This window comes from Molossus molossus, unplaced genomic scaffold (assembly GCF_014108415.1).
Source record: "Molossus molossus isolate mMolMol1 unplaced genomic scaffold, mMolMol1.p scaffold_m16_p_10, whole genome shotgun sequence".
Taxonomy (NCBI): domain Eukaryota; kingdom Metazoa; phylum Chordata; class Mammalia; order Chiroptera; family Molossidae; genus Molossus; species Molossus molossus.
In genome coordinates this window covers 77,678,817-77,690,826 of record NW_023425345.1, presented here as the reverse complement: position 1 = coordinate 77,690,826, position 12,010 = coordinate 77,678,817, and the positions used below count along the sequence as shown (strand labels likewise).

At 54.7% G+C, this 12,010-nt stretch overlaps 1 protein-coding gene across 2 annotated transcripts; it reads right to left on the bottom strand.

Moving 5' to 3' along the window:
• Positions 1-3,426: 3,426 nt before the first annotated feature.
• On the bottom strand, positions 3,427-10,086 carry SP7 (Sp7 transcription factor). Of its 2 annotated transcripts, none has more exons than XM_036252894.1 (2): positions 9,511-9,559; positions 3,427-4,727 (listed from the first exon to the last, which is right to left on the bottom strand). In XM_036252894.1, the coding sequence occupies exons 1-2, from the start codon at positions 9,529-9,531 to the stop codon at positions 3,453-3,455; spliced, it is 1,296 nt and encodes a 431-aa protein (XP_036108787.1). In that variant the 5' UTR covers positions 9,532-9,559; the 3' UTR covers positions 3,427-3,452. The 2 variants fall into 2 exon arrangements, with proteins under 2 accessions (XP_036108787.1, XP_036108789.1); XM_036252896.1 differs by lacking the exon at positions 9,511-9,559 and adding an exon at positions 10,025-10,086 and having other exon boundaries at positions 3,453-4,727.
• Between the last annotated feature and the right edge of the window lie 1,924 nt (positions 10,087-12,010).

The window sequence follows — 12,010 nt, the reverse complement described above, 5'->3', positions numbered from 1 at the left end:
TTGTTGGGAAAGCTCTCCTTAAAAAAGAGAAGCAGGACAGGTTTGAAGGTACAGGGAGTCCGTGGCTCTGACAGATTAGTGGAGAGCACTAAGAACACCACAAAGTTTTTGTTTTATCTCAGTTGTGACACCATCCAACCCGAAGATACCCCCAAGAAATCACCATGGCCTGGGCCTGCAACTTCCACCTCCCTTTGATGAAGCCTGATTTTCACCAACAGGTTGTGTTATAATTATTGGTTGGGTGTTTGCCTCTTAACCTGTAATGTGAACTGGAAGGAGGAACTGTGCTACGTGTATTCACATTACGCCACCACCTTCCCCATACTTCTTATTTAATGTTCCTTGAATATTTTTCACAACTTGCAGATTCTAGGGAGGATGAAGCCCAGGCCTAGCGCACTCCCCACTAACTTCACCAGGGGGCGCGGCGGCCCCGGCGACACAGCGACTGTGACCCACAGCCCCGGGGGCGGGGAGAGCTTAGCGGGAGGTCTCCACCGATCCCCTACAACCTGGGCGGGAAACCAAGGCAGCGCCCAGGCTGCTGCCGGAGATTTCTAACATGGGCCCCCCTCTTGGGGAGGCACCGTCGGAGCCTGGGTGCTTGGAACTCGGCCTGCTGCCCCTTCCTGGGCGCCCCGGCCGGGGCCGGTAACCAGGCGCACATGGCCCGCCTGGCCCTGTTTGTCCTGGCGGCGCGCCGCCGCTATTTGAGGCGGTTTTTATCTCCCAGAAACCAGCAAAACCCCAAGCGGAGTCTAGGGAAGATGAAAGGGGCCGAGGAGCTGGGAGGGGAGGACCACGGGGCTGCGGCGGGCTGGAGCTGGCACCGGGCAGGCGGAGACCGGGAGGCAAGAGGGCCAGGCCCTGGGGGGTCCGGAGGAGCCCGCCGAGCGGGCAGGGGTGGGAGTACGGGGTCCACTCCGGGTCTTCTCTCGCGGGCCAGATTCCAGCCGTCCCCCGCCCTCAGCCATCCCAACCCCCTCTCCCCAGCCCGCCTCCCGCCACTGCCCCCAGCCCACTGGAGATGTCCTCGGAACGCGGATTTCTTCAAAGCGCTTTTGAAGCCGCGCCGCTCTGGAGGGCAGATTTCGCACCTGGCGGAGGGCGGCCGAGTGGGGAGGGGGCTAGCACCCCGAGACCGCCCGGTTCGCCGCCTCGGACCCGCCGCCCCCTGCCCCCCTCCTCCGGCGCCGCGCCGCAACATGGGTCCCGAACCCGGAGAGGGACGTAGGGCTGGGGCGCCGCCCGCAGTCGGGCCCAGGCCGGGGGCGCGGCCGGGGAGCCCCCTTACCCCAGCGGGGAGCAGTAGGGGGTGAGGACCGCACAAAGCCCTATTGTGGGTGGGGGATGGCCGCCACAGAGTGGCTTTTGTTCCTCCGCTAACTCTGTGGCGGGCACAACTGATTGCGGCCGGACAGGGGGCGGGTTACGTGCCAGGCCGCGGCCGCCCGCCGGGAGCCGCCCTTCGGCAGGTCTGGGGCCGCGCGGTAGTCCGCTTTGCGCCCGCGGGACCGGTATTCGGTCCGGGTGCCTTCCCTGGCCTGCCGGGGTTCATTGGTGCAGAGTCCGAGAAAGAGCAGCAAAAGAAACCTCTCTGCCTTCTCAACTCTGCAGAGAGCTCTGTGCAGTCAAACACTGAATTCTGCTGGAGGCCCCGGCGGACGAAGCATTCTGCCGCGGGCATAACGTGCAAACCAGCACGTGGAACGTCCATGGGGAGTCCCCAACTTGCCAAAGAAAAATCCTGTGGCTCACTCTTTTTCTTTCTTCTTCCCTTTTTCTCACCAAGACAAAGTTTAAAATCGAACTTTTATTTATTAAATTAAAAAAAAAAAAAGACTCCATGAGGGCATGATCCCTTCCCTTCCATTGTATTACCCTCTCCCCAAGCTCCAGCGGCTTTAACCCTTTGACTTGGGGCCTTGAGAGAGCAGGAGATAGAAAAGGAGGATCCAAAGTCACAGGAAAGGCATTCAAAGGCACGAAGCGGCTTTAAAAGTCACTGGAGATGGAGGTGGGAGCATAGGAAGTCCTGGTTGGAGGCCTATTACGCACCCAAATCAGCTTAGGGACCTATGTCCTCCTAGCTCTATAAATTCTTTTCATGGCTTCTAGGCACCAGCCTTGCCCACAGTGCCTTGCCGTGTAGGCACTCAATAAATACTTGATTTATTTGAATCTGTTCCCAGAGAAAGCCTTCCCCACCTATATTCTTCAGGAGAGGCACCTCGAAACCAATGTACTCCTCCTGTTAGGTGGGCTTCTCCAAAAAGCCTATCTAAGATGGCAACTGCAAATTCTCCATAACCATGACAATAAGGAATTAGCCTGATCTGGTCATGGTGTCAGGGGAGGGGTAGTGGAAAAACCTGTTCTGGGTTTGAGGGAGCTGGGGTACATTCCAGTCCCCCCCCTCCATAGGACTTGAGGTTTCACAGCTTCTGGCTGGGGGTGGGAATATTAGGGATCCTCTAATTGAGAGATACCCCATCAACTCTTTAACAGATCTAGCTAATGAACCCTATTAGCAAAGATTCCATTAAAAGAGAAACCCCATTAACTGAGACCCTGATGATAGAAATTCTATTAACAAGATCTCCACTAACACTTCTATACAGAGATGTATTTGGCTATATTTTCCATAACAGAAATGGACCTCCTCCTCCCTCCCCCCAGCTCACTCTACCTGACCTGTCATCATAACTTAGATAAATAGAATTATTATTATTACTATTCATTTCTCTTGGAACATAGGGGTTAAATATACAGGCCTGGGGGCAGCCTCCCTGACCCTGGGGTCACCCCATCTTTGGGATCAGATCCCCACTGGTCTGCCCCCCTCTTGGCACCCTGCTCCCTGCCAGATCACTAACCCCAATCCCCCTAATTCTGGTCTCTAATGAAGAGGCCACCAGGGGGCAATAAATTATCATCATCATCATTATCATCATTGTGTTTGTAAAAAGGAAGAATGCTCTGGAGCAAGGACAGCAGTGGAGTAAGAACTTGGGAAGACTGGAGCCTGGAAGCTAAGGGATAGTGGTAAATAAGCTTGAAAAGCAGAAAGGGTGGATGTCAAGGAGTTAATGAGATGAGAAATAAAGTGTTGGGAGCCCAAATGGAAGGAAAATGAGTTGGTGTGGTAAGAGCAGAGGAGAGAGAAGCTGTGAGTAGGGGCGAGAGAAGAGTTTAGGAAGCCAGAGTACAGAAATGGGCACAAAGTGAGGGCCTAAGATGAGAGTTTATGAGAACAGCCTCATGGCAAGGGGAAGAGGTGAGCTAAAGAGGCATGCAGGGAGATACCCAGGCCTTGAATGGCCAGGGGAGAGATGGAGAGAGCACCCCAAAGGGCAGCATGCATGGGGCAAGGGAGTGAGGGGCAAGCAGTGGTCCACAGAGCCAGGAGAAGCTGGCAATCAGCCCTGGGGCTGAAGACTCCAACCAGCTCAGATCTCCAGCAGGTTGCTCTGCTCCGGGCTGCCTTCAGGGGCTTTTTCTGGGGGTGCAGGAGAGGCTGAAGGTCGGGGTGTTTGATTGGCCTCCTCTTCCCCCACACTGCGGCCCTCCCCCAGCTCCTTGGGGCCGCTGGGTGGGGGCCCTGGGCCTGGCTCGCCATGGGTGCGTTGGTGTTTGCTCAGGTGGTCGCTCCGGGTAAAGCGCTTGGAGCAGAGCAGGCAGGTGAACTTTTTCTCCCGGGTGTGAGTGCGCACGTGGCGCTCCAGCTCATCTGAACGGGTGAACCTTTTGCCACAGAAGAGCCAATTGCAGACGAAGGGCCTCTCCCCCGTGTGCCAGCGCAAGTGGGCTTTCAGGTGTGAGGCCTTGCCATACACCTTGCCACAGCCTGGGATGTGGCAGCTGTGGATGGGCTTCTTCCGCAGCCCAGCTGCTGCTGCCCCCAGGCGCTCTATCTCCTGGCAGTTAGGGCAGTCACAGGAGGAGCGCCCTGCTCCACTGCCCCCATATCCACCACTGCCCCCTGTGCCCGCGCCGCGAGGGGGTTTGGCTCCACCACTCCCCTCCAGCTGCCCACTGTTTCCCACTGCCTTGGATTTATAGACATCTTGGGATAAGACATGCTGAGGCCCTGGTTGCAGAAGGTGAGGAGCTGGGTATGGGGCTGGGTTAAGTGGGGCAAAGTCAGCTGGGTAGGTGGGTAGCTGGGGGTTCAGTGGAGGCTGAGCAGGGCCTGTGGGCAGTGTCCCTTGTAGCCCATCACCCTGGCCCTGCCCTCCACCTAGCCAGTTGCCCCCAGGGTGCATGTCCCACCAAGGTGTAGGAGCATTGCCTGGGCCTGGTGAGATGCCTGCATGGATGCCTGCCTTGTACCAGGAGCCATAGGGGTGTGCCATGTCCAGAGAGGTGTAGACACTAGGCAGGCAGTCAGAAGAAGTGTGTCCCTTGGGCACTAGTAGCCCAGGATCCTGGGTACCTGTGGGCCCAGGGAATGAGTGAGAAAAGGGAGGGTAGTCATTGGCATAGCCCGAGGTGGGTGCTGGAGGACTGCCTGCAGGTGAGAGGAGCCCATTGGTGCTTGAAAAGGGGGCTGGGTAGGCATCCCCCATGGTTTTTGGAGCTGAGAGGTCACTGCCAACAGAGTATGGCTTCTTTGTGCCTGCTTTGCCCAGTGTTGTTGAGTCCCGCAGAGGGCTGGAGCCACCAAATTTGCTGCACGCCGCAGTCAGCATGGCCAGGGGACTGGAGCCATAGTGAGCTTCCTCCTGGGGAGAAATGGAAGCACTACTTAGGGGAGAGGAGGAGAATTCAGACAGAAGGGTAAACTCTAGGACTTCAGCCTAGACACATGGAGAATAAAAGGGAGGAGTCAGGGAAGAAGTGAAGAGAATGGACAATTAGAGGTGAGATGAGGGGCCAGTGAGGACTGGGTCCCAGGACAGAGCTCAAATGGCATTGTGGAAGGAGAGAAGCCAAGACTGCAGTTTAACACCCAACTAATAAGGCAAGAAGCAGAATTCACTGTGATGTAGCTGGGGGTGTGCCAGGGCCTCAGAGACACGGGAGATGCCTCTTAAATAGCCACAAGAAGAACTGGGGATAGAGACAGCACCTGGGTGAGGTAAGAACTAGGGATCCTGACCCCTGGGAATGGTTCGGAGTAGAGGCCATGGTCAGGGACTTGGAGAGGAAAGATGGGGCACAAAGAACAGCATGAGAAGGAGAAAAAATATTCGGGGATTGTAGTTATCCCCCATTCCAAATTTTCCCATTGTTACCCCATATTTCACTTCCTGTCTCCAATTCATCTGACTAAGGCATTGGCCTGGCCGGCCTGGTCTCCCCAAGGCCTTGTCCTCATGTCCCTGGTAAGGAATCTCTTGGCAAGGACTCTGGGCCTGGAGAGCAAGGGGGAAGCGATGGCTGAGACACTGGGACATTGAGAGGGAACCGGGCTGCCGCCAAGCCAAGACTGTGGCTGAGGCAAGAATGTCTTTCAAGCGGGCATTGGGCACCTCCTGCTTTGTGGAGCCAGCTGGTACCCCTTTGGAGGGCTGGAAGAGCCTGAAGTCCTCACGCCTTTCCAGGGCAGGGAACTGGGGTGGTTATGATGCTAGCTCACAACCACACCCCTCTGTGCCTCACTGTCCCCTAATATGTAACCCACGTAGCTGGTCTCTCTTCACCCTTCCAGCACAGTGAGTGAAGGAAGAGATGAAGATGCAGGGCATGGGGACCTTTTAGAAATGCAGAATGCCTTACCACCCATCTTGCTACTGATACCAGGCCAGACCTCCTTCAGCCTCAGGAGCTCCTGGTATCCCTCCCTGGGTCAGCCTTGGGACATTCTGGGAGAAGATGCCCTCCAGATGCCCTAGCATAGATAGGCATCCATTACTAAGAATCCCACCAAAAGAGATATCCTCAAAAGCTGACCCTGGACAGTTCCCTGACTGGGAACCTCAAAAGCCAATGTAGCTAGTGCCTTCTCGGTAAAGCTGAAAAAGAATGCAAGAACCCAGGGTTCCCAGACCTTTCTGCTAACATGGTGTGTGTGTGTGTGTGTGTGTGTGTGTGTGTGTGTGTGTGTGTCCAATCCTCAAGGTAGGTCTTAAGGATGAAGTAAAGGGAATGTGTAGTTACCACTCCTGCACTGCTCCTGAAGTGAAAACCTGATGCTCCCCCTGCCCAGTTAGCTCTCTCTGAGGTCCTGTTGACCCCAGGGATGTGGACTCCCAAATCTGAGGCATTAAAACCTTCCTCAAATCTGGCCATGGTGAAGGCCTAGTCCTTCCCAGCCAGGGTTCCCCTGGAGCCTCTGATCCCCTAAGCAGAGAGTGGGCTGAGGCAGAGTAGCTGCTGGGGCAGGAACCAAATCCCAGCAGAAAGGGAGAGACAGAAACATGGAGTACAAAAGGGAGAATCAATGACCCACAGACACCAGAGCAAAAGCACCCAGCATAGGATGAAGAACTGATGTAAAAGCCCCCAGAGGTGGGGGAAGGGAAACAGAGGGCAAAACTGGCATTAGGGGTCAGAACAGGACAGGGACTCAAAAAAGCAGAAAGATAAAAAGACAAAAAAGGAGCAAGAGGAAACCAGTATAAACAAAAAGAGGTGATGGAAAGAGACTGGGCTAGGAAGGCAAAGGAAAACAGAAAGGAGAAAAAGAAAAGAAAAGGGGGAGGAGGAGGAAGAAGGCAAATTTCCTACCTAAGAAAACCACCACGGGGCTGGGCCCCAGAAAACCCCCAGACCAGGCCGCTTCTCCCGCCTTCTCCCCCTGACCGCCCCCTCCCCCTCTGCCCAGCCCGGCCCGGCTCCGTTGGTTTCCCTGCGGTCGGTTTATTTTTAAAAACGCCGACGCCGTCCCCCGCCCGGCCCTCACACTGTGGCCACAGGGGCCTCAGCCAAGCCCAGGGACCCCACCCAGCTGTGGGGAGGAAAGGAGGAGTGAAAGAAGGCAAGCAGCCCCATGCCAACAGGAGACCCCAGCCCTGGGGAGCAGAGGCCCCCAGGGCCCCTGAAGGCAGCAAAAAGGGAGTGAGACACCAGGCCCATTCAAGCTGTTCTAGAAGCCAAGGGGTAGGCCTCTGGTTAAGTTTCACTACAGACTCAGTTTCCTTCTCTTGCTACTTTTCTTCTCCTAAGAACTAAGGAGAGGGTCCTGGTGAGGGGTTCTAAATATCAGTCCTCATACCTGAGCAAATGCATTACCTTTTTGGGGCCCAGGAGTCCTACCTTCCGATTGTTTTTACTCCTACCTCCACCCACTATCCCTTAAAAACACAACCAAAGCAGACCTAAAGTGAAGAAGGGGAGCCTCTGGCGAAGGAACAACAACGGGAGGAGCTGTCCCAGCTCTCTCACCCAGAGTGCAGCTGGGGAAGGGAGCCCCTCTTTTTAGGTGTTCACAGAGCTCTGCTGACCTCCCACTGGAATATTTTGCTCACTGTATATCTGAAGGCTGACTGGCCATAGGTTCTGAGCACCTAAGGTTCCAGCTTCCCGTTCTCCACTTTTTCAGCCTCCTCCCAAGCTGTTTAGTTCTCCCAACTTCCAATTCTCCATCTCCACCTAGACCTGACCCCCATCTATCTCTCCTCCCTGTTCTCCTACACCTCACTCAGCCCAGGTGAGCTTCCCATCAAGCAGCAACTGCTTCCCTCTCTGAACTCCAAGTTCTTGCCACCCATACCAGGCAGAGCGCTTCCTGGTGGTAGTGGCTAGAAAGAAGGGAAAGGAACATTGAAGACTCAGGTGCCCAAAAATTAGTGAAAGAGACAGAGGGACTGGAATGCCTTTATGTTGGGGCATCTCCAGTTTACAGGGAGCGAGGGATATGGAAACCCAGTTTTCATGACACATTTCTCTTGCCAAGTGCTATCCCAGTCCGGTGTCTTTCCGGCAAGCCTTTGGGTCCCTTTCCCCAGGCGCGAGTGCCACGCTGGCAACTCTGGCATGATGCCCACGTCCACTGACACTGCCCCTGCCTTGGGTGGATCCAGGACTTCCATGCACCATAGTCCTCCAGCTTCCTGAAGACCAACCAGTGTTTCAATGATGGCTCAATATAGAATCTAGTGGAGAGATGACAGGGAAAGCAGTCTGCCCTCTTGGCAACATTTGGAACTCCTGACTGGATACAGAGTACTGACAAGGGACATGGTGTCCACCTCATTGGCTTGTATGCAATTCCCTCAAATTCAGTCACAAATTATCTCTCAGACTCACACATACACCATTCCCCGCTTGGACTCACACACACACACACACCCCTGTGCTCTCACAAAGCCAGCCACCTTGCAGTTGCTGCTTTACATTCTAACACTTACACTCAGGCCAATAAACACAGGCGTTAAGACTCCCATTCCATCTCACACACACCTCTCCTACAGGCTGAATGAGTTGGCTTCCTGTTTGGCCCATCACTCCTCGGACCTGAGCTAGCACACTGGGAACAGAGATAGGGGCTTCTGAGGGGCCCAAGAATATAGAATATTCAAGGCCACTGAAGGAGGTTGATTTTAAGGGAGGGCTCTCCAGCCACAGATTCCTATGGAGGGACCCAGAAAGCAGGACACAGGTGGTGACAAACAGAGTCAGAGGCCCAGAAGCAGAGAGAACTTAGGACATTTAAACAGGCTCTGAATGGCTGTGAGTCCCCCTTTCCAACTGTGTGCCTTGAGTCCCTCAGAAACCCTGGTAGAAGCAGTGATTTCTCAAGACCCCCAAACCCTGACCCCCATGGTACCCTAGTTCCCTCCATCCCCAGTGCCAGAGGCAAAGGTTTCTGGGGTCCCAACCTAGAGGGGAAGTGGCCCAGTCCGCCCTGGAGCCTCCCACTCCCAAAATAGAGCTGAGTTTGTCTTTGGCTGAAAGCTAAATATTTGTGAGCCGGGCAGGCGGCCTCAGACCCTGGCCCTCCTCCTTGGTTCCCTCTCAGGCCTGGGCCCAGTTCCTCTGGTCAGCCCCCCCACCACAGGCACAAGACTGCCCTTCTCCCTTCTCTCATAGCCCACCTCCTCTCCTATACATGCCAGCCCAGAGGCCCAGCCCCCTCCCCATCTACAAACCAGACAAGACACTGCTCAGGCTAAGTTCCAGAAGACAGGACCCCCAAGGATCTGTATCCAGTTGCCACCCTGTGCCCACTCAACCAGTCCTATCACTTTCTCTCTCTCCCACTGTGTGCCACCAGCTTATCTATCTCCCACCCATCTTTCCCCACCCCCACCCCCTCTACTCTCTCCTTTCTCCATCCCCTTTGCACTCCTAAGAGTTGGTGTACTTGGTTGCCTTAGGGGTCCTGTCTTCTTCTTACCTAATCTCCTCTCCTCCTCAAACTGCTCTCTGACCCCTGACCCTGCTCTCTCCTCCCCTTTCTCCTATCCCCTTCTCTGCCCTCCTCTGACCCTACTTCTCTCTCCTCATCCCAGGGAGTCCTGAAAGTGACAACTCTGTGTGAGTTGGGAGGTGGGGGGAAGGCAGGGATTAGGACCATTAAGACTGTGGCTGGTGTCCTGGGGGGAATGAAGGGGGAGTTACCTCAAGCAGGGAGGACGCCATCCTGAGGCTGGGGAACTGGGTCCCAAGGAGCCAGGCAGATGGAGAGAGCCGAGCCGGAGAAAGAAGGAGAAGGAGAGGGAGGGAGAATGGGAGAATGGGAGAGAAGAGATCTAAAGTTAGAAGGGACTGGGGGGGTGGGGGTGGGGGGGCTGCTCTCTGTCTGTAGGGATCCACCCTCTAATTACAGCTTTCCCAGAGGAGAAGGCTCCGGATCCAATGAGCAGGGCGAGAGAGGGAGGCAGAGGGTCCAAATTTCCTGCTCCATTTGCTGAGCTCCCCAAAGAAGGGATCTGGGCAGGAGAGGAGAAACAGGGCTCCCAGGGAAGGGGTGGAAGCCGGAGGGGGATAGGACAGGGGCAAGTTGTCGGGGTGTCCTGGGGGGCACTGAGGGGAAGGGTTAAAAGGTTGGTGGGCCCAGGTGCCCACACCCTGCCCCCAGCGATCCCATGGTCATCTATGGGAACTCCTCCCAGCACTCCCCAGTGTCAGATACCTGGGAGATCTGGGGCTGGGTGTCCTGGGTCTCTCCTCTCTGGAAGTCTGGCAGTGGGAGTACAGGCAGGAGGTGGCCTGAGGATCCTGGAAGGTCTCAGCTCTTCTCCCAGGCCAGCTCCACTCCTGTTCCCACTTGGGCTCCGATCCTACAATCCTACTGACTCCAGAGTCCTGGCTGCTGCTCGGCTGCTGCTGCTGCTGCTGCTGCTGCTGCTGCTGCTGCTGCTGCTCCTGCTGCTGAGGCTGCTGCTGCCGCTGCTGCCGCTGCTGCCGCTGAGGGAAGGAACAGGAGGGAAAAGGAACAAACCCCAAACCACTAATTAGAGATCCAGGGGGGGGATGGGGGATTGGGGACGACACTCACACAGAGAGACTGGAACACACAGCCATACACACTCATGGACAAACACAAGATGATACATGCACACGTACACAAAGTGCTACCCACACGGACACAGCCACTGTCATGAATGAACACAGACAAACTCACACACAAATGAGCTCAGTGACATGGCTGGAGGCATACACACCACATACACACCCGAGTTGACCACAGAGATGCTTGTTTCCCCAGTCACCCATCTCTATATCAGGAGCGCAATGTGTGTGTGTGTGTACATGTGTTATGAAAAACAGGACAGAGAATATGCTCTGGGGTGAAACCTTCTGCTGCTCAGGCTTTTAGGGTCACCGAGAGATAGGTTCCAGAGCAAGGCCTGGAGAAAGGGATAGAAATTGGGGGGAGACTAGACACAGGCTTAGGGGTTCCCCAGTCTTCCTCCCAATGCCTCCTAGGAAGTGGCACCTAGGCCTACCTCACTTTATGGGACAGAATCTGGATCTTCTGATTCTGGGAAGATTTAAGGCAGGCAGGAATGAACCTAAGAGTAGAAGGTTATTGAGTCAACTCATTCATGCTCAAGCCTAGCCCCTTTGGATTCAGTCCCCCAAAAGATATGGGTTAGTCTCCATTATTCCTTGCCTGTCACTCTCTCCAGGCCCCTCTTGGCCACACATCAAATCATCCTTTGATGGATAGTTTTCATAAGTGATCATGCTTTCCTGGGAGGGAGCTCCTGGTTTCTTTCTCATTGCCATCCATCAATTGCCTCTGCAGCTGGAAGAACTGAAGTTAGAGTGTAGACAGAACTTCTTACCAAAATGGGGAAGAGAAGGAAGGCCAACCAGGTTAAGAGAAGGAAACCAAAAAGTCTATTAACTGAAACCTGGGTCCTGAGGTAAGTTTGTTTGTGGGAGAAAGAGGACTGGGTAGCCCAGTGGTAGAGCCAGCATCTCTCCCGTGGAGGGGCCCAGCCAGCTGGGGTTGTTTTACAAGTTATTCTCCAACACACCCCTCTCCCCACTCCCAGCCCTGCCCATCAGAGGAATGGAGCCCTGTCCCCAACTCCCCAACACAGCCTGCTTACTTTCTCTTCTGATTGCTCATTTTCTTGCTCCTTTTGCTCTCCTAGCTCTCCAAGGAAAAGGTGGGGAAAGAGAGGAGCCATGGAAGTCCAGGGAGGATTAATGAAGTTTGACCAGCAGGAAGGGTCAAAGTTCAGGGCAAGACACAGGAGTTCTGGGTTTCCAGCCCAATGATTTGATTTCCCCCAAGGAACACTGTGGGCCCAACTTTTGGAGAGAGGTTTAGGGAACCAGGGTGGCTGGCAGGCAAAAAAAAGAGCCCTGGCAGGTTTGGCCCAGCGGTTAGAGCTTCAGCAGGTGGACCAAAGAGTCTCAGGTTCACTTCCCAGTCAAGGACTCCTACCTGGGTTGCAGGTTTGATCCCCATCCTGGGAGGCAACCAATGGATGTGTCTCTATCACTATGATGCCCGCCCCCCTTCCGTCCTACTCTATCTAAAAAAATAAAATCAATGGAAAAATGTCCTCAAAAGAAGAAGCAAAAGACCAGAAAGACTGAGAGACACACAGAGCAAATTAAACAATCCAAGAGAATTAGAAGAGATGCTATGGGATATAAT

Coding starts and splice junctions, on each gene's coding strand:
- SP7 (XM_036252894.1), bottom strand. CDS start 9,531: ATGGCGTCCTCCCTGCTTGAG. Junction 4,728..9,510: donor TGGCGTCCTCCCTGCTTGAG/GTAACTCCCCCT, acceptor ATTTCTCCCCAG/GAGGAAGCTCACTATGGCTC.